The sequence below is a fragment of the Leptidea sinapis genome, chromosome 20 (assembly GCF_905404315.1).
Source record: "Leptidea sinapis chromosome 20, ilLepSina1.1, whole genome shotgun sequence".
In the NCBI taxonomy this organism is placed as follows: domain Eukaryota; kingdom Metazoa; phylum Arthropoda; class Insecta; order Lepidoptera; family Pieridae; genus Leptidea; species Leptidea sinapis.
In genome coordinates this window covers 6,325,433-6,349,113 of record NC_066284.1, presented here as the reverse complement: position 1 = coordinate 6,349,113, position 23,681 = coordinate 6,325,433, and the positions used below count along the sequence as shown (strand labels likewise).

Below are 23,681 nucleotides of genomic sequence, written 5' to 3'. Positions count from 1 at the left end.
CAAAAGTGGACTTGTCGACACAACAATCTTCTTGGATATCATGGTAGATAAAAAGTACCAGTGGGGTCCATGTATTGCCCAACTAGCAGATAGACTCAGCTCTGCAGCATACACCGTTAGAAAGATACTTCGTTATAGTGTACTTCAGTTACTTTCACAGCATCATGATGTACCTACGCTATTTTGCTGTGTGGTCATGCTGGTGACTTTGATATAGTGTTTCGTCTGCAAAAGAGCTGTTTGTGTTATCAGTTTAGTTATAGACAGTCACTCAAAATATGTATAATAGTATAGGTATAGTAAAAAAGTCACCTTTTTGCTCTAAGTAGTGATTTTCAATAGGTATTATACCACTAGAAATAACGGATTGCTAGTAACTAATTCTAGTAGGCTTTATAAAATACATAATAGCTATAAGGATAAATGTAGGTATACTCTTTTATAATAATGTCCCGGTCGCTGTTATTATCTGTAAATAAATTTATATGTTTTATTAAAAAAATGGCTCTGTCGTAAATCCTATTACTCCACTGCTGAATATCTAAATGATCGGACAGCCTGGGACTAGATTGTGATTATTTTATAGCGATAGAAATGACTGTACAATATTGTACCTATATTTTATTAAAACTGCGCGCAAAAAAGAATACTGGTAAAGCTTTTTTCGCCGCTTCTTCTCTCAGAGCGCCATTTGTTTTCTAAGTGGTGGTAGTGTTAGAAGTGATATCAAAAAGAATTGAGTCGTAATCAAATAAAGTTAGAGCGAGGTTACGCGTCGTTTGCGATAAAAAATAATAGGTAAGTGAACATTCCATAGGTACGACTTTTTAAGGTACATACGTAACTATTCTCTTTAATGAGCATGTTTTCTTGCAGTAATACTGTTTTACCCGCTAGGCAAAGTGAACACCATGTTCGTTTTGCCCGGTATGTATTTTTCAAGTTTTATAGTTTTTTTCGATCCTTGTCTGTCTTTGAACCTCTCTCTTTGTCGGTTTCCGATTGATCTGAAATTGAGCATGTATATTACTTTAAAAAAGAAGGTAATCCTTGTTAATTAATATTTTTAATCTTCTTGTCATAGATACTTTAAAAAAAAAGAAAGACAGATCAAGCCAAATGGAGTGAAGACTATGAGAGTATGATGCTTGCGATAATAGACTGCTATGCTCTTATTTACCTTATTCAACTCTGTAATAATACAAAAAAAATGCTTATAAAAGCATTGTAAAAAATAGTTAACTGCTCAGCTATATTCGTAAAGTTTACGTAAAGGTAGTAGTATCTAGTAGTTCTTAGAAATGACATCAAAAAGAATTCTAAAGGAATCAATTTTGAGAAAATAACTGCCTTTTTAAACCAATAGGAAGGTGATCTTCAAATATATCTTCAAGAGATGAAAAAGTCGTTTTTATGGATTGACCCCGGAAGATTTTGAAATGTTGGTTAACACTTATGCAAAAAGAAACGATCTCAAATATCCACAAAGTTGGGACAAGAATAGAAAAGCTGGTGTCGCTGGTGATGATAATCCGCAAATCACCCTTAGAGTTCCAGAAGCAACGTCTGTTGATAGAATTAAATGCTTCAACCGACAAGTGAAGGGATTCTACGAATTGCTCAAATCACTAATTAAATTCTACTTCTTTAAATAGTCAATAAATAGTGTGTTTTCTAACGAAATAATCACGTTGTTTGATAACCTTTATGCAAATCTACCTGAACTAAGAATAAAGTCCACTTTGATATGACGTGTCTCGAAAATCTTCTATCATTACTCCTTTAACTAATTTGAGTCCAAAAGAAATGAGACTACTTCCTCCAAGCAACGGACTCGTGAGAAATGCACAGCATATCGTGGGAAATGGCATATTAATTATTTCTGAAAACTGCACTAATGCCCGATTAGTTGTATTATTATTGTCTGCTTTATTTACTTATATTTTGTAACTGTTTCTTAATTAACTGTGTGTTAATTATGCCCTATAAGCCCACTTAACACATTTTAAATTGGGTAAAGCGGATAAGTAGGTACCTAGTTACCTACTGTTGTTACGTGATTTTATAACTATGTTAAAACATTAATAATTACTGTTTCAAATTTCAATTTTGATGTCTTTATCGTCAATTAATATTAATATCTTATATTAAGTTATATACAATTTATACAAAAAAATCACTACGCAGAATAATCGTCCTGTGGTATAAGAACACATTAACTGCATGAAAAGGGGTGCATTTAGGGGTAGATATATATACTTATTAATTTTTATGGCAGTAATATTTATTTACATAAGGTACCAAACTAATCTATGACACTTAATAAAATAACTATAATTAATGTTTCTAATGTAATAATACACAGATCTGTACAATTTATCGATTTTTATGGTTTTTTTATGCCAATACGGGATGAGACGAGCAGGACGTTCAACTGATGGTAATTGATACATCCTGCCCATTACTCGGACCGGCCCTGTGATGGTTATAGACGAACGGTTAGATGGTAACTGGGACCGGCCTGATCAATGGTTAAACACGTAGGTACTGCCTTGCCTTAAAGGCAACAACATGGTTATTAGTAATTAATTTTATCTACTAAGCAATATTTGTAATATTGTTCGATGGATTTACTTCGACACTGCAGATTTCGTACACGTGACATACTAGTAAGTACCTACCTACACAAATCAGTCCACCTGTACCTGTCGTGGGTAGGAGGATCGAGAGGGACGTCACTCCCCGTCATACCTCACCCCATCGTCGCTCTGGCTAGCTGCGGAGTTGATTAAAAAAGGGATGAGGTTTTTACTATTTCACTGCATTTTTTACACACTCTTACCTTATATCTCCTTCATTTATCGATGGATGTCGTTATGTGTATTATATATTTGAAAATGTTTTTTATTGGATAAGAGTAGTAGGTCCCAGATTGTTTAATATAAGTATTAATAAATTTTACGTTTCGTTTTTACACAACAGAACAAACAATTGTAAAAATACATAAATTATCATTTGGTAACGTGGAACTGATGATGACAAAGTAGTAAATTTACTTTATTTTTCTTATAATATTGAACACTTTTACACAAATTATTTTAGTGGTAGATATTATCACGCGTTAGAATAACCACTTATTCGAGCATTTTTAGTATACCAACTCGTAAATTTATGTTACCAAACGTTTATGTTATTATATGTCCATTTGATAATCCCAAATAAAAAGTTAACTTACAAGAGTCATGCCTATCCTAGAAATTCATAGACCCCACCTCGAACATACTAGTACTTACTATGGCTTGAGTAAAATAAACGTCTTTATTGAAGTGAAAACTAGTGGCGTTGAGCATTTTTCTTGGGATGGGTAAAATGTTAAACTCGCGTCAGGACACGTGACCTGATGGAAAATTCGTAAGACGCAGAGACTTGAGTCTTTAGTGACAATTTGTAAGTTAAATTATGTAATATAAATGTTCATTTTTGTGTCCAATAGCGTATTTTATGAATATTGTATTTACCACAAAAATACTAGTACTTTTATATTGATAAAATAAAGCAATTCGTGCGAAATTATTCCTTAACCATTCAAAAATGCACAACTTTAATGTTCAAGTTTCACTTAACTCAAATTATTTCTCAATCTCCGTCATATTTTACAAGGTAGAACAGGAAGGTACAGCCGCTAACTGTGCCAACAAGAATGCTTTCCTATAAGATCAATAAGTAGGTACCTGGATAGTGAAAATTAGCCAAGTCTCACTATTGTGAGAAATAAAAGTAAATTAAAGGAGAAATTATTTGGTGTTATACTACAAAGTATAAAACAATGTTAAATCATATATTATAAACTGCTGGCTTCAGAATTCCCGAACCAATACGACTCAGGTACCTTTAAGCTTGGAGCATACTTCCACCTTTCAAGCCTGCAAAGTATCTCTGGTATTGCGATTTCCATGGGCGGTTGGTTTCTCAATCAAATGGGCTAATTTGGCACTTTTATTTAAGAAGAACAGGTACTTTTTATTAATTTTTCATAAAGTGCTCTTGTCAGACTAGCATTTATTTTTATTCTATTAACTAGCTGACCCGGCAAACCTTTTCTTTGCCGTATACAGTATTTTTAGTGTTCGACAGTTTTTTCTCCGACTTACTTTGTTAATCGGACTATCACGAAAACGTCTTTTCATCTTTCGGGTTAATATTGACACTCACAAAAATGTGGCTTTCTATTGTTAACAGTTAAAGTTAAATAAACTTTATTCAATTAGGCTTAAACTAAGCGGTTCTGAATCGTCACTTTAATTTTTTTTATTTAAATTACTGAATTTACCATATTATGTTCGTAAAAAGTTGAGTTCGTGAGAAGAACATATAAGAAATTCAACGGCCACTCTTTTCAACCAAATAGAGTATTTAACAATGGTTGTAATATACATAACAAATTAGTTTGTAAGGTACTGCATCCAATATATGAATCGTGTTTAAATAAAATAAATTATTATAGAATACTAGCTGACCCCGCAAACGTTGAATATCCGATATTAAAATCGCGATACAAAAGTAACTGTTGATCGTAGATGGGTGAAAATTTGAAGTTGTATGTATTTTTTAATGCTGACTCATAATCAAACAAATTTAATTTAGCGTGGACCACCCTTAAAATTTAGGGGGATGAAAAATAGATGTTGTCCGATTTTCAGACCTACCCAATATTCACTCAAAATTTCACGAGAATCGGTCAAGCCGTTTCGAAGGAGTTTAACTACAAACACCGCGACATGAGAATTTTATATATTAGATATAATATTCATGTTACATTCTTTAGATTATACAATCTTAATATGATATAAATAAATAATAAAAATAAAGAAATTTAAAAATAGGTTCAGTAGATCCAGAGATTATCATTATTAGAAAGTATTATCAATTCGTCAATATTTCAATGTTTTTATTATTTTGCTATTCGGGACGGAGACAAACCCAACAAATTAAGAATCATGAAAATCTGTCCAGCTGTTCTCCAGTTATAAGTTTAATTTGAACTACTTTTACTTTTAATAGAAACTTAAGGCGTTTGAAATTAATAAATCCCCCGCCGTAGTCATACAACCGCCTGTCGCCCCGTCACTAAACCGCATCATAATTAACAATAATAAAACAAACACGGTGCACGGGCATGCCCTTTAAGTTCTATCTATCGTATCGTATCCCTATCTAGTTCTATCGATAGAAAATTAAAAATTCACACCGTAGACGTTGCCGTGATAAAGCAGCAGAATATACTAAAGGATGCGCGTCTATCAGCACACCAAGTTAATAAGCATATACAGGTGCCACCCTCCAGCACCCCACTGCAGCGTCAAGAGCAGATGCCGCGATGCTCTACGCCTCTTCCATAGATGCTACGCATCACGCCAGGATAAGGAACAATTGCAGTTTCAACTTTGTAGCACCCCGAGCCAGTGACACAACGTTGGATCCATTAAACACGAAAATAATAAAAAAATCATTAAAACTTATTTCATAAAATGCAATAAAAATGTAGACACTATGTAGTATAACATCGTGTCATGTTCCGTTATCTTCTTATGCGGTCGACTGACCAAATATCCCATCCCCGTCCAGCACATGTAAAGATCTCACCAACTATGTCACCGAAACACGGGCAATAAATAATCATAGACATGGGAAATTTGCCAGTGGTATTCCATCGATTGAACCTCGCAGTATCATGTACTCATCAGTAAAGTTACTTCTGTGATTTACAGAAAATACCATCACAAAATAGCAACTTACTGAACAAATTAATTCTTATAGGTGTTGCTACAAATAAGTGCTCAACACTCATGATACGGTATCTTTTTTTTACTAACACAAAAGTTAAGTATCAAATATTGACGGTAGCGTTAATAGTTTTACAAAAATGAATTTCTTATAAATTCGAACATTTAATTCAATTTCGCACGTAATGAGGGTCGCGAAAAATAGTTTTTTGCTATCACACGCATTTGTACACAGTAGCTATGAAATTCTTTTTAGGTTTTTTAACTAAAAGGTGTCACCACTCTGAAAACTGAATGAGTATTTGATCACCTTCGTATATTTCACAGACAGAAATTTTGCACATTTTCATAGAAAAAAATACATCATTAATTATTCTATCCTCTTTAGAGTATTCAAAATATCCCCTATTATTGCTCATGTAAGTTATTGCATATTTTCAAGTTCGTAGCCACAGTAGCTGAGGATCTGCGATGATGAATCTATCAGTTACCAATATTTTAGTGGGGAGCCCAATTTAAATACAGCAGAGATACGGCCAAATCAAAAACATCCTGAGGATGATACGGCATATACTTATAGTAGAATGGCCATTATAATCCATAAAATCATATGAATTCAAATTCAATATCAGTTTGCAGTAGCATTGAACGAAGCTTCCGAAGCGTTATCTGATTTTACTCGTTCCGAGTGCACAAAGGCGTCTCGAAGTAAATTAAGTAAATATTTTGCCGGGACATTGAAGACGATATTAAATCGCGCGAATAAGTCGATTACTGTGGGCTATCTGTGTGCCACGTTGCCTTGGATTACTATGGATAATTGGACCTGCCTCGGTTGCCTTTCCGACGATTAAGTGCCCACAGAATCTCTATTGAAGCAATATTTTGATATCGAGGGATATACATGAGCTATATCTATAATACTTACTTTTAATTTTACTTTTACCTTGACACCCTTTTACAGTGTTTTACAGTTAAAATGTTGTGGAACTGTGGGTCTCATTATTTTATTTATTAGGAAAACATGAGGAAAACCAACAGATTTAAAAACTTAAATGATAAGATAGTTACAGAGAGCCACATAGGTTTCCACAATTATGCCTGAAATAAATGCCTTTTATATATACTTATATTTCATAGGAGGTATTTGAAGCTTTTAATTTGTTTGTTTTTCATGTTCCTGTAAATAAAAAAGCCATATTATACTTATATTCTTTTATACAGTTACATTTTATAATCAGATCATTTCGAGGAAAAATAAACAAATAACTTTATTTTATTTATTATTAGTACCACTTACAAATAATAAATAAGGGTCGATGTAAATGGTACTTATGTTCTTAACAAAATGATACACAGGAAACATATAGACTTTATTTTTATTTAGTTAAATCAGCCCATAACTATTTTATATATACTTATCATAACTACGAGTATTCTTATTAAAATGTAGGTGCCTACATATTAAATTTTAGCCATCCCGTATCAAATCAAATCAAAATCACTTTATATATTTAGGTCAAATAAATGAAACTTCTGAGTCTCAAACACAATCCTTCAAGCATATAACTTAAAGATATTTTTTTTTATCTTGTATTTTTATTTCGTATTTACCTTTCATTATATAAATTTAACATTTACATAACTTTATTTAGCATTTAATTATTATATAAATTGTAACTTTTTGTACGACTTGTATTTATGTACATGCTGTAACTGCCTTTAAATGTAATTATGACTTGTTTAATGTTAGTGTATTACATGTTATTCTGTTGGTAGTTCATAAATAAATAAATAATGGCTGGGCTTGCTGATTTTCTCTTCACGTTCCATCACGTGACCCTCTTGTCCATTTGCCGCCACTTATATAAAAAAAAATACTTTTTTCCATTTACCACTATTTCGAAAAAGGTTGAGTTTTAATCAGAAGAAATGGCTTCAACGCATAGCAACTATTTTAAATAAACATTTACAGCTTCATCATTTTAACTAATATTTAATTACAATCTATATTGTAATACTAGCTTACCCAAAAGACGCTGTTTTGTTAATAAAAAAAAAAATATGTAAATATTCGGGAAAAATATAGTTTGTTGCCATCGGAAATGTGTAAAGGCTTAATATCGTATTAAAATCGATATAGTATGGTATCCTTAAGACATAGGCATATGCCATCACAGACCTTTCTGTAGACCTATATAAGACATTTCCACAATACATTATTTTCTTATATCTCATAGAGTTTAGACAGCGTTTTCGTTGAAAGCCACTTCCAACAAATATCCTTAATGTATACAAAAATCTACATAAAAAACTTAACAAATGATGTACTAAAACCTTCCTCGAGAACCACTGTATATGTAGTAGTTTTTGAGTTTATCGCGAACAGACAGATAGACAGACGTGGTGAAGGACTTTGTTTTATAACATGTAGTGATAGTGATGCTGCAACAAAAAAATACTCAAACGTCAAATACTCAGCGGCTTATGTTAAAAAATATATCATATTTTTATGAATAAACCTTATTCATAAGAAAAGAGTTATCTACCGTAGATACATCAATATAAAATAATATTTATGGTTCTACCGCATATATCACGGGGTGTGTTCCGAAGAGCAGTTTAACCTGATTCTTGCCGCAGAATTCCACCTTCGCACGACACGCCACAAGTTAGGATATCATCCCCAACGTCTGGATGTGTGGCGGTCCTCCATAGTGCGGCTATCAAGGAGCTTTCTTCCTCGTACTACAAAGCTGTGGAATGAGCTTTCTTATGCGGTGTTACCGGGACGATACGACATGGGTACCTTCAAAAAAAGCGCGTACACCTTCCTTAAAGGCCAGCAACGCTCTTGTGATTCCTCTGGTGTTGCAAGAGAATGTGGGCGGCGGTGATCACTTAACACCAGGTGACCCGTACGCTCGTTTTTCCTCCTATTCCATAAAAAAAATATAAATGTTTTTATGTGATCATATAGTTATAAATTATTGTTACAAAGATTTTTGTTAACATTAACAAAAGTGTTGTTGGAATTTCTGCGTATTTAATATTGGTACGCCGTGTAAATAGTAAATTGCAAATAGATAAAGTACCTTGGAAAGAACCTAATAATTTTATTGGCATCTGAATATCTGTAGCTACACAGTAAATTACTGAGAACTTCTCTTATCCTTTATGAAGTTTTTCAACGAGTTTTGAGTTAAATCTTCTCTTCAAACGAGCACCTAAAGGGTATGTATGATATTGGAAGTTTTATTTATATAACAAACGGTGCAATTTATTTTTGCTTCAGGTATACGACAGTCCTCAACTTGTATGACACACTTTACCGGAATATTCGTGAACTTATTATGCCGTTCACCTAGTTTCGACTTATTGAATTTTCAAGGCGTATTTCCAGAACATAGTCGATAAAGTAGTTTTCAACTATTAATATACTTTATGAAAGAGATAATTTAGCATGTGAGAGATGAGACTGATCGTAAGTCGCAACACAACAAAAGGGATGCCCATAATCACTTATTTTACACGCTTTTTAATAGCTTCATCTTTATGTTTGTAACCGTCTCATTTGGGCGCGATTTTGACCCAATTTAAACGGCCAGATTCTGTTCAAACTTCGTAGATTTATCGAGGACCGATGACTATACATTAATTTGGTAAAATTATTCTATTTTTCAATTTTCAAAATAGGATTTTTGTTAATTTATATATTTTTTTCATCTATCATTAATAAGGCAGTTGATGTTAATTTAAAATTTTAACCATTATCTTTTCAAAGAAAGCGTATTGGTTTTTTCTTACTATTTTTATTCATGGAAGAGATTCTTCTCTGCAAACGGGTGTTCCTACTGATCGTGTGATTGTGTGGTACTTCCGCCACTTATGCTCTCTAGCAACACCAGAACAATCACAGACATTGGATCTACCTATGCCAGCTAATTGTTAAATGGAATAAAAGGCATAAGTGGCATTTATTTTCTCAATAAGGATTCATTTAGAATTCTTTTTTATGTTATTTCTACTACTACTACCGCTTTTCGGAAACAAATGGAGCTCTGAGAGAGAAGAATTGGCGCAAGAAACTCTTCCAGGATTCTTTTTTTGCGCTTTTTTTAATAAAATTTACAATATTGTACTGTCGTTGTTATTGCTACAAAATAATCATAATCTTGTGCCAGGCTGTCCGATCACTTAGATATTCAGCTGTGGTGTAGTAGGATTGACAGAGCAATTTTTTAATAAAACATTTAATTTTATTTATAGATAATGCCTGAACAGTGGCTGGGTCTTAATTAAAGTGTATACATTTACCCTTAAAGCTATTATGTATCTTATGAAGCCTGCTAGAATTAGTTACAAGCAATCCCTTATTTCTAGTGTTATAATAATGAAAATCACTACCCACATCCGACCCACATCTTCTTCTGTTCTTAACAGACGAGGATGTGGGCCAGTTTATGTAATCCACGCCTCTCGTACAGGGATAATCAAATCAAATCAAATAATTTATTAATAACTCCATTGTTACAAGTCAAAAAATAAATATAATAATAAATTAATAATTCTAATTACTATTTTAGATAGATATAGGTAAGTACCTACCTAATTCATATCCAATATTATGTAACTATAATAAAGTTATAACTATTTTATACGTATTGTAAAACAACTAAGTACCTATATGTAAGTATTACCTAGTTAAATAACTGTAATAACTGGAATCTTGAACTCCTCCACTGAGTAAAATGTATATTCGAAAAGCCGTTTACGAAGTTGTGCCTTAAACACCGTTGTGGAAGTTGCATCTTTCTTGATCGAGTTCGGTAGCCACAGTACACTTACTTATAATTTTATTAAGAGGGAGACAAACGACCGTAGCCCTAACCTTCCCAATGGGAGGCTGCACAGGATGCCGGCTGGCTGGAAAGCCAACTTCGCTTTTTGTGTCCACAAGCAGTAACATACAAGCATTATTGTGTTTCGGATTAAAGCGTGCCGCAGCTACTGACATTGCTGGCCTTAACATCTTATTGATATTGAGCAGAGCGTATCAATTATAAACAGGTGAACGTCTTACTTATCCCGTCATTATTTCTCATAAAGAAAATATAGTGATAAGTAATCACCGCCGCCCATACTTTGTTGCAACACCAAAGGAACCACAGGAGCATTCAAGTCCTTAATGGTTCTTGAAGGTGCTTTATCGAACAGAAAACACTGCCCAAGCAAGTTCATTCCACAGTTGGGTGGTTCGTGGAAGAAAGTCCCTCGTAGGTGAAAGCTAAACATCCAAAAGATAATGTTTATAGTGTGTTTTGTTATGATTCGGCAGCAAGAATCGAGTTTCGCCAAATATTATTTTATTTAACAAAATTAACGTTAGAACAATTAAGAGTTTGCAGCATGACAAAACGTTACAATACTTGCATGCATTACATGACAATAGCAATAAAGTTTTCTTTTATTACTCGAACTGGGTTTCAATTCACAAGTTATGACAGACAACTTTTTAATATCACACGTAAATAAACATAGAGTTAAATTAACTGTAAATCAGATAAAGTGAAAAAGGCATTTTGTCCGAAATGAGGCGAAAGTAAGAATATTCATTGAATTACGTGAATGTGTTTAAAATCGCAAAAGAAAAACCACGCCATCAGTAAAATGTTTCAAAACCTCGGAAAAACATTATTTCGCACAGCTGAGTCCTAGATCGGATCTTCGCTACCAAAAATCAGCTGCAGCAATCAAATGCAGCAAATAATATAGATACAACGAAATTATATACAAATTATAATTATGTCTATAAACTTGGCCGTTTCATTTAATAGTAGAAACCTAGACAATTCCTGAACAAAAATGCTATCTACATAATAGTAGGCAACATACTCGTAATTCCAGTAGCAATTTAAAAGTTCACGATCAGCTTTATTCCTGGTATAAACCTAATAGCACTTCGGTAATTTCGAGCGGTTCCATTCCATGTATTGTAATTTGTAATTCATGGCGCAGCTCTAGCAGGCTGGACCTGTTGAGTTTTCCCTGTTCATTCCCGTCTCGCGTCGCGCCCGGGATGGTCGTCTCTGCTACTACAATTACGGTTTGCTTTTGTAACAAAGAAACTGTTGTTGTTCATAGATATAAAAAGCGCGTAGAGGTGTAATGCGATTGGCTTATTTTGATCGTTTAATATTAATGAATAGGTACGTGTATTTGAGAAATGTTTTAGACATACTTGCTATTATTACCTTTGCACAGGTGATTTATGTAGATTAAATATGAATCCCGCTAGTTTTTATTATTAACATTTTCATTAATTTTATATTTCTTTGTTTCAGTTTTTGACTACGTTGAAAAGTGTGTTAAAATGTGGTGTTTGAGTGTTTTGTAATGCTTCGAGTGTAATTTCTGTCTGTCAGTGAAGTGGAAGTTAAGTTATTGGTGATGTGATTGTGTTATTTCATCGTGGAGTGGCTACAGACATCAAAAATGCTGCCTACGAATGTAATGTCATTTATGAAAAAGGTGAGTGGTACAAATAATATCTGAAAATAAGCTATTGCACTGTTTCAATTATAGCTATTGAAAATCGGCTAAATTTATCGTTAAGGATTCACAAATCTATGAAAAGCGACTATCTTATACCATAAAACTATTGGTTAAGTCCAGTTGGTTCCTATAAACTCACTAACGATCTTTGGGATTAATTAGCTTAATTTAAGGCGCTATGGCTACTTATACATTTTGCGAAAACTTTGAATTGTAGTAATTAATTCATACTGATTCATTATTCACCTATTTGTTTTACAAAATAAGAGATAAAAGATGATTTCATACATTGGGATGTGGGGACGGACTGGCGGCAACAATGCTTTTTCAATTTATTTTAATATATTATTATTCTAAACGAATATGTAGAAAATGAATTGTTCTGTTGTAATACTTAAATTCATCTATACGAGTACATGCACACAAAAAGTCAATCTGAGGGAAAGTAAAGATTACGAATATCCATTTGGCACGATATTTACAAACTTACCTTGGTTACATTATACTTGTCAGACGTTCCATGCTCACAAGCTCCTGGCCACTTTACTGTACTTCTTCAATTTGACTATGTAATGTATGCCTAGCTCAATACTGGCTCTATAAAATGGGCCATGGCATGCTACGAGAATTTTATTAACATAAATTAGACAATCTATATTTTAATTAAACTTATAATTTTTTTTATGGATGAAGAGGACAAACGAGCGTAGATGTCTGATGGGAAGTGATTACCAGAGGAATCACATGAGCGTTGCTGGTCTTTCATGTAGGCGTACGCGCTTTTTTTAATGTACACATATCGTATCATCCTGAAAACATCGAGCTAGAAAGCTAAATCCAAAGTTTGGTTGTACGAGATAGATAGTTCCTTGAAAACCGCACTGTGGAGGTAAACATCCAGATGGTATGGATAGTAGTTAAGCATGTGGTGCCAAGGTGGATTTGGGAGGCAGAGATCAGGTCAAACATCTCTTCGGAACACTCCTCTTGATAACAGGGATACAAGATACACAACGAAACGTCATCTACGCAAAGCCAAGTGACAGTTTACAGATTACTGGATCCTAATAGTTCCGGCAGCTGTACGGTGCACGCTATCAAATGGTTCGAGTTGATACTGGAGTGCACCAGACCAGAGTTGAAAAGAACACTCCATATTATGTAGCTGAACCTATGTCTCGCTCTCTTATTGATTCCCATCCCAGTTTCGCCTTTCAATACCAGGTTTCTTGCACTGGATGCCGGCTAGATTATGGGTACCAAAACGGCACCTATTTCTGCCATGAAGCAGTTATGTGTAAGCATTATAGTGTTTCGGTTGAAGGGCGCCGTAGCTAGTGAAATTACTGGGCAAATGAGACTTAACATCTTATGTCTCAAGGTGACGAGCGCAATTGTAGTGCCGCTCAGAGTTTTTGGGTTTTTCAAGAATCCTGCATTTTAACGGCAGGGCGAACCAATTCTCATCAGCTAAACGTCCTGCTCGTCTCGTCCCTCATTTTCATAAAAAAGGTTTCGACGGAATTGTCAATCTCTTGAGTCTTTCTTTCTCTTTTTCAAAGCATTATGGGGAATATAAGTATTATAGAAAAAGTATTTATTTGATCTTGCTCTAACATTAGCCCAACGTGCCCCGTGATCAAATGATCAATCTGTTTGACGAGCATGTGATTCAATTCAAGCTATAGAGCTTCTAGAACATTACATATTATGTTGTGGTGATTCTAAGATAATCCATATTTAAGAACCGTTATTCACAATTAATGCCGCGAACGTGGATTAATGTATCGGCATAGATTTTTAAATCCCCCTAGTACAAAGAATAAATATTAATTTCTGTATGTTCGTATTCAAAGCGCATACCGTTCATCCGATTGCGAATAAACTTTGCTAACTTTTTGCTTGCACTTGCGTGAAGGTTGTGGACTTAGTTGAAGTCAAAATGAATAATTACAAAGCTAAACAATTTATTATTTTATAAAGTGATAACCCTCACTTCTGGGATTAATTACACCATAACCTGAGAGTTGAACAAGACATACAAGATTTATCAGCGATGTTGGAAGAGAACGGAACGCGAGACGTCGCGGGTTAGAGTCCCGCATAGTTCATAAATTTTGTTTTAGAATTTTATTTGTGTTATTTACAAAGGTTTAAAAAAACTATATTTAATGTAGTTTTTCCTGGAGGTTTATTTACTATCCACGTTGTCGTAGCTCATCATCAAATTGCGCTCCACTACGTCAGCTGATATGGTAATGTTATGTGTAACGTTCAATGGATTGTCATAATAACTGTAGAAATAATCACATATTTGTCGTTGATATCCTCCTACCATCAAGTGAGCCTCACGCTCTTACGTTGATGACTTATACCTTAACTAATATTTAAAAAGAAGGAGTCTGTTTGTTTGTAAGACATAAACCAACTTCAAAAATTATTTCACTTTCCACATTCTTTTTTAAACATTGAGATCCTTAATTACATAATATAATAAATGCGAATGTATGCTTGTTTGTTTTTGTTTAGTTGTTTTCGGTATCACTTATCTTGATCATGAAATATTGTACAAACGTTACACAGAGAACATTAAATACATTTTATCCCAAAACAATGATCAAGAGTTAGCGAGATCCAACCGAATTCCACACAGACAAAGTAGTTCGCAGAAACTAGTAAAACTACATATGAATGGGAGAATGCGGTTGTAAAATTCTAATATATGTAAAGTGACAATGTAACGTCTTTCGTGCGAATGTTCAAATATTAAACTCTATCGCTCCGGTCTAATTAAAACTAAATGTGGGTACAAGTCAAGTCAAACTGTGGCGACATGGAAACTTGAGAGGTTTTGTTGACTTGTAGCTTTGGATAAGTTATTCCCTCTAACTTATTTCATTATGCCTGTTTATAACATATATAACTTGGTATGCACTACGTTTTCCGCTGTGTATGAATAAAACTGATTTAATTTAATTAAAATTAATATACTTCAATTAAATTAAATCAGTTTTATTTAATTACCTCAAAATAATTACACATATGAATAATTTGTTCTTTTTAAAGTGATATCCCTCACTTCTGGGATTAATTAAATTAAATTTGTAACCAAAAATTTATGAACGATGCGGTACTCCCTACTGAGCCAACCGGTAGAGTGACGTATGGTTCGTAAATCTTGGTGTCTCGTTCAACTCTCAGGCTGTGACCCCAACTACATGATCTATCAGATGGAAGAGTGCTCGGATGGAACCCGAAAGCTCGGGGGTCGAGTTCCGAAATTTTTGTTACAAATTTACATATTATGTGAATGTCGAAAGTTTTTGGAGCCTTTGAGTTGCATCAAGACACGACACACACAATACACACACTTTACTTAAATAAAGTTATTATGGAAGTATTATATGGTTGTTCTAAGTATTAGGTGCGTGTGGTGTCGCACCAGAATGGCACCACCCCATCTCCTACCGTGGGTGTCGTAAGAGGCGACTAAGGGATCCATTCTAACTAGTGAACGGAGGATGGGCAACAGCATCCTGCCAAAAAGCACCAACATTGCTGCGATCGCCAACCCACCTGCAAAGCTAAAACATAGTCTAGCACATATATAGTCTAAGACCCCGGCCCCCAGCCCTCGGCGGCCCCGCTCGTGGAGGCCACGGTAGCAGCCACATAAGTGACACTGCAGGGGGTGCTAAGAATCCCCGGGTTCAGCAACGTTACCACCAACACTTATAATGTCAAGTCACTGCGGCCCGACGAGAAGTTGGCGGAACTGGAGGAAGTTTTGAGCAGTTTACGATGGGATGTCGTGGGGCTATCTGAGGTCTAAAGGCAAGGTGAGCCTTTGATTCGATCGAGACCTGGGTGGTGCTTCAGTCTCTCCAGAGGTGCCACATTGATTACCGATATATCGAAGCGTTGAAGTGTTTGTATGGAAACGCCACCATGTCAGTCCGTCTCCAGGATCAGATCTCGAAGCCTATCCAGTCGGATACAGCAGTCGCTGTGGGGAGTCAGACAAGAGACAGTCAAAGACCTTGGACAAACAATCTAGTTAGGCAGGTCCAATTTCGCGAAAGAGGTCACTCGTCGAATCTAACTCGGATGGGTAGCGTTCGGGAAGCTCCGTAAAATCTTCTCGTGCCAAATACCGCGGTGTCTGAAGACGAAAGTTTTCAACCAGTGTGTGTTGCCAGTGATGACTTACGGTACGCAGACGTGTTCGCTAACTATGGGCCTTATGAGGAAGCTCATTGTTGCTCAGAGAGCAATGGAGAGGCCTATGCTTGGAGTTTCCCTGCGAGATCGAATCAGGAATGAGGAGATCTGCAGGAGAACCAAAGTCACCGACATGCCCAAATGATTGCGAAACTGAAGTGGCAGTGGGCAGGTCGAACTATTTGCTCTACTGGCCGTCTGGGGCAGAAAATTCCTCGAATGGTGACCACGTACTGAAAGACGTAGTGTCGGTAGGCCCCCCACAAGATGGGCCGAGGTTCTGGTCAAGATCGCCGGAATACGTTTCACGAGGGCAGCGCAGGACCGATCGTCGTGGAGATTTTTGGGGGAGGCCTTTGTCCAGCAGTCTTCCGGCTGATTATGTGATGAAAAGGATGTGTAAGTATTATATAACATTATGAAAATATATGACGGGATAAGGCCGGTCACATGGTTAGGATCTTCATGGTTTTCCATTGTTGTGGGCGTTGATCACGTCAGCTAGTAAGACACAGTCTTACAAATATACGGTATCATTATTAGCAACAAACGTTAGGATCATAATGGTAGGTACACTTCACAAAGCCTTATGATTATGACATCACCGCCTCGCTTCGATATTTCTTCCCTGAGCCTCTCTCGCTCGCACTCGCACCGTACGCGTATTACACCCGAGCTAAGAGTTTCTTCCGCTTGACGTTCTTGACTAAAACATATATATTATTTATTTATGTAAGACCTAAGATCAGCCATAGAGACAATTTTAACACGGCTTAACTATTGCGTTCTCTATCTTCAAGTCGGAAATTTGCAAAACCAGTGTTAACTCGCAATAAGGTTTTTACCTTTTACTAGAGCTTTTGCTCTGAACCATTATGAGCTAAAACCATCGGGCAGAACCATCTATTTGAATCTCTACTGTCATTTACTTATGAGATTATCATAAGTTAATGACAGTGACATAATCAATGAGTTTAGAGAGAGCGGTCGAAATTGATCAATTGAAAGGCTTATGGTCTTTCAGCAGCATAACGCTAGACCATAACAAATTTTTTGCCACTCAGCAACAACTAAAAGTTTGGCTGGGAGGTGTTAGTACATCCGCGATATAGCCTTGCGCCGTCAGGTTTTCACCTGTTTGGTCTCTTAAATTCTTTAGGCTGTGTCAGTTTAATGTGAAGAGTAGACTGCCAAAACTATCGTGGTTCTTCATCAGAACTCCGAAAGTCATTGAACAAAATGATAAATATTGTATAATGTAATGAATTAATGTAAATAAACTTTTCTCCAACCTATTCTAATCTCATTACCCGTTGTTTACTTATAATTCAGCCTTGTATAAAATGAGTTAATTTCTGCTTTAATTGATTGCTCTGTTCGTGAAAGATGAAAGAAGTTAGAAGGGGCTTTTGTCATTGAATAAACAGATACAGCTGTTGATATTTCGATAGATTTCATAATTTCGGAATTATCAGAACAAAGGTTTATTATTAAAGTTTCTTAAGTTATTAATTAGATTGTTAAGAGTTATTGTTAAGAGTTTTGTGTCTTAGTCATTTGAATTCTGTTAGAATGTGAAAATTAGTGTCAAATAAATTTATTTCATTTATGTACAAAGTTATTTTAAATACTAATATATATATATATATATATATATATATTCTGTGAAAAGCCCAGGAATATTCTGAACTTCTGGATGGAGTCGGGCTTGAATTACTGTCCACCAAAAACTAAGCATCGGCTGTGTGACCATTTTTATAAAATATTGTTAATTTACACGGCGGCCATTTTGAAATTCGCCATCTTGGTTTTATTATTGGTTATTAAGGGGACATTAGTAGACACACATCCATTTTGGTTTTAAATTTTACAATAAAACACCAAACAGTACCGATATTAGGACTCACTGACCACAATTTAAAAAAAATATATATTAATGGCATTTAGGTATCGAGCGGAGCTATGTTAGGTTACCTCTCTCGCACAAGATCGTCATAGTTTTAATTCAAAATTAGAAGAATTTTTAAATTATTGCAAATATAATACAATTTTCTTTACAAAACTAACAAAACTATGTCATTTTAAACAGTATTGGTGTATAAGTAATAAATTTTACGTACAATTTCTATCTAGATTGAATGCTAAGCATGGCTCCAACTGTTAAAGTTAGGGGTAGTTTGAAGATTTTTTTCCCACTGGTTTCGGTTTCGCACAAATTGAAATTTAAGGTTAAGAAAAAAATTAATTTTCGTCTCATATTGTGAAGACATTCAATTATTTTTTGTAAAAATATGAACTTTATATAAACCGTCAAGAAATGGTTTTAGTTAAGCGCTATTTTGGCGATTTCTTGGGAAAGAGGCCTTAAATAAAATACTACATACGAGATATTTACATTCCGTTTATATTTATAATACCCTTCTGTGATACTTCAGAACACGATTCTGTAAATCCTTTGTTTAGAGAACACTTGTAAAGGATAAAGTAGGTCGATACTCACCTTCATACAATATCGCGGCGGCAGACGAATTCCTCGGAAATTATTCATATTTCAATTATATTGTGTTTGTTTCTATAACTCAGACTTTGCATTTAAATTGCGAAGTGAAGCATGTATATTAACGAAAAAAAAATATTGTGACGACGCGTAGACACGCGCTTTACTAAATTGTATTCAAAACATTAGAGCCGATATTGAAATACTCAAAAATAGATGTTGTCCGATTCTCAGACCTACCCAATATTCACTCAAAATTTCGTAAGAATCGGTAAAGCCGTTTCGAAGAAGTTTAACTACAAACATCGCAACATGAGAATTTTATATATTAGATGGTCATAATATATTGTAAATCAAAGAGTTCTCAAAGACATCGTTTTACAATCATCGTATCGTATTATTTTGTACTGGAAAGTAGAGTCAGGAAAACAATCTAAAGTTAATTACATTACTCAACCGGTGAACAGGGAGTCTTATACAATCTCTTCTAAGCAGTTTTGCTATATCATTTGCTATTTTCTTCTTCTACATTATAAGTTTTGTAAAATTATATGTGTACTAATATTATAGAACCGAATGTATTAATTTGTTAAGACCCTTTTAATGTAAATAAAACTCATACATACTTATTTATTTGTTGAAATTTCTCAGCAATTAATAAAAAAATATTCTATTCAAAACATTTGGTTTGCATTTATTGTATATTTATGCACTGTTTTAATGGGAAATTTAGTCACAGCATGTTTAAGTGATTTCTTGAGCGATTTATGCATCTACTGTAGGTACCTAAATAAATAAATTTTAGTAAATTTTAGTAAAAATAGTCTTTTTATTTATTAATTTACATTTAAAATTTTATTTACTCGTTGGAGGCATTAAGTATTTGACTTTTGAGTATTTTTGTTACATCGCTATACATATATTATAATTAAAACGATTATACCTGTAAATGTTGACGGTGGCAACGAGTTTCTAACTGCTACATCTCATAAAAGCTTAACCTATTCCGAAGTGATGGTAACTAGTAAAAAGAATAAAACCTTTTGACATTTATAAGTATCATTTCTTTGAACTGGATGAATAAAGTGATTTTGAATTGATGTCGCCGTGTAGTTTAGACCATAATATGTAACTAGTCCTATGGGTTCAGATCTGAGCTAGACGGAGCCAGTTTTCAGCACTTAGAAAGTCTGGAACGTTGCCTTCCAGCCAAGCTTGGGTAGACCGTCCCTCGAGACCAAGTGCAGTCTTGCTGAAAAATACATTTTTAAAAAGCTAAGATCTAATATACAGTCTCTTGATACGATTTGGCTTCACTCTTTTTCACAAAAATAAAGATTTGTGACTTGTTTATAAGCCACCGTCACCCTTACCAGGACTGACGCAGGATTATGACCACGATGCCCTTTTCCGACCACTTATGAAGCTTCTTTGGAGCTATGATCGTACGATCTTGGCCACTTTGCTTGTTGTACCAGTGGGAGGCTCCTTTGCACAGGATGCCGACTAAATTATACACGTCGGCGCCTATTTCTGCTGTGAAACAGTTATGTGTAAACATTACTGTGTTTCGATATGAAGGGTGCCGTAGCTAGTGAAATTACGGGCTAAATGAGACTTGACATCTAATGTCTCAAGGTGTTGAGCGCAATTGTAGTGCTGCTCAGAATTTTTGTGTTTCTCAAGAATCCTGAGCGACACTGCATTGTAGTTGGCAGGCGTATCAATTACCATCAGCTGAACGTCATGCTCGTCTCGTCGCCAGTTTTTTTCATTGAAAAAAACTCTCCAATTGTAATTGTTGTCAAAAGTTTTTATCAGGGAAAGGAATGTTTCTATACTCCTTAACCGCTCGGGCACATTTTGATTGGGCCACTCTCTTTAACTACAGGGATTTAGGGCAAGTCCTGTATATCAACGATAAGCACCAAGCTTCAGGTGTTTCTTGAAGATACGCGAGAGTCCGAGTGCGAATCTCCATTTCATGCGATATTTAGAATGACATCAAAAAGAATTCTAAAGGAATCAATTTTGAGAAAATAAATGCCTTTTATGCCTTTATTTCTTTTGTTTTCTTATAGGGATTGTCTAGGTATAAAAGCATTTACAGAATTTTTAGTTCTATCAACAGAGGATGTGTTGGTTTATCTATCGATAGTAAATACTATAGAAGATACAAGAATACCTAGATTTTGATATATACTCTTGAAAATACCTGACCGCTCTGTTTTATTCAATTCTGGTTTAACATCCCATTCCATTATTGTAGTTTAATATTAACCTCAAAAATAAATGAAATGAAAAATAAGTGAAATGGCGAAAAATTATCGAAGTTTCTAACATAATTTGTATAATTTAGTTTTAGTTTGTTTGAACGCCCTGATGTCTATCAGTTGGATTGGAATATTTTATTTTGTATACGACAGCCAGATTTATCTCGCATTCGGCTACATCGCTTAGCTAGCTTTAAATATTGATTTTATAAAGTAAGCGAGAAAAGCGCTTTCTCGATTGCTTTATCCGCCTGCCCTGGCGTAATGGTTAGTGATCTGTAAATACATTTTCTACAAAAACATTGATCCTTGAGTATATCTGAAGAAAATCTATTAGATATCATATACCTTTTTCTCATACAATGGCCACGATGTGTACGCGAGTAAAACGCGACGCACAGCTAGTTTAATTTATGTTTCGTGAAATGTTTTAAATCAAATCAAAATACTTTATTAATGTAGGTCACGGAAATGACATTTATGAATGAAAAAATATTTTTCACTATTTACTTCCACTTCGTAAAGGGTTAAGCTAATGAAAAGAAGTAGCAAGAAACTCAATGTCACTCTTTTAAATCAACATTTACATTTTCATCATTTTACAAATCATAAAAAAAATACTCAAACGTCAAATATTCAACGCCTTACACGAGTAAGTCAAAAAAGTAAATGTAAATTAATACAAAACAAAAGTTATTGAGTACAGTACATGTATCATCCACACACCGTAAATAAATAGAGGTATTTTGCGAGCATTTTATAAGCGATTATAAAATAAAGTACAATAACTTTTAAGAATCGGAGTCTGTTTTTGAGCACTAGTGTTTAAATTTAATTCAATTAATATATCCTTGATGCATTTGAAGTTATCTTTATTAAACATACAAAACCTACACTTTAAAAATGTCTGCTTAGAACACGAATGTTTTCAATTAAGCAACACGAAATTGCTCTTTATTTTAATACAAAGTAAAAGTGAAGGCAGTCGTAAAGCCTAATTAAGTTCTGAGACAATTAAAATAAACATTAAGCACGTCTGTTTTCTGTAAGTTATATGAAAAAGTGGTTTCGCTTTTTATCTTTTGAAAGTTTTTACAGTGCCCTAAATTGTGGGGTGGCCCCCGTGGAGCGAGGGAGAAGGGGGTATCCTGGGCTTTTCTCCTTGATGTCGAGTGCTTTGAAGTCTATAGCAGCGTAAGCTGCATAAAGTTACGTGCCTGTAGAGCATAGCGTTCTTTTTATAAACTGTGAAAGCATAAATTAATTCTGGAAAATGTCCAATTCAAAGCGATGTTTTGTGAAAAGGTAAAAATGAAAATGAAGTCTTATGTGAAATTGTAGAGTGTTATTATCAAATGCTTACTGCCCGTAACTTCGAATACATTGATGTGGAAATCTGACATTTGAATTGGATTGAGTTCATAATTTCATGGGTATTAATTTTATTTAACAATGCTCCTGTCAATACATAACAACAGGCTTCCCATACGCTGGTTTATTCACGAGTTATATAAAGAGTTAAAGTAACTTATCAACTAGTACTATTTATCAGCGAAGGTGTATTGTTCTGGTTCATCTTTTTGTGCTTCAAACATAAACTGACTTGATTTATTATGAAACTTTTTGGTAACCAGTTATTTGTTATGAAATAGCGCGGTTGGTTTGATAAAAATCATTGATAGAAGATAAACTTTATAACACTAAACTGCGATGCGATGGGACGTATCGTAGACGTAAAATTTACTAGCGTATAGACAGCCTGACAGCCTGATAAAGCTTGGCCAATTTCATTTAACATTCCAAATACTAAAGAGCTAATTTCATGATAATTCCAAGCGGGCCTTCCAGGCAAGACCAAGCATGAGATGGGAGGATGATATATTCCTGACTAAAGGACCATATTGGACAAGGGTTGCAAAGAATAGAAGCTCAATGGAGACAGTTTGGGAAGGCATGTGCCAAACGGCACACCGAGTTGAGGGACATTATATAAAATAAGTTACTTTTTATAAAGTAAGTTATTTTTTATCAGTTCATTTTTTTTATTCTTTATTTTTATAAGTTTACTTCATTTAAAATATGTTATTTTTAATTAAATTTTAATTTAATGTTTTAGATTACTTTGTCATTTCGGAAATAAATGGCTTTTTTATTTATTTATTAATTCCAAGCGTTGCTGACCGTTTACGATTTGTCGGTTACGGTACAGAAACAATTGATTCTCTTTCCTTTTCTTACTGCGTCCCCGTTAGAGATGTTCTTCTCTCGTTTGTTTATACGTTAAGCTAGTGAAATTACTGGGCAAATGAGACTTAACATCTTATGTCTCAAGGTGACGAGCGCAGTTGTAGT

At 34.6% G+C, this 23,681-nt stretch overlaps 1 protein-coding gene across 1 annotated transcript in view; it reads left to right on the top strand.

Moving 5' to 3' along the window:
- LOC126970134 (uncharacterized) overlaps positions 1 to 23,681 on the top strand; it is a 234,544-nt gene that overhangs the window by 151,395 nt on the left and 59,468 nt on the right. The window contains exon 3 of the mRNA XM_050815872.1: positions 12,128 to 12,314. Coding sequence (XP_050671829.1) covers positions 12,279 to 12,314 — 36 coding nt within the window. The 5' untranslated portion in view covers positions 12,128 to 12,278. The remainder of the gene's footprint in view (positions 1 to 12,127; positions 12,315 to 23,681) is intronic.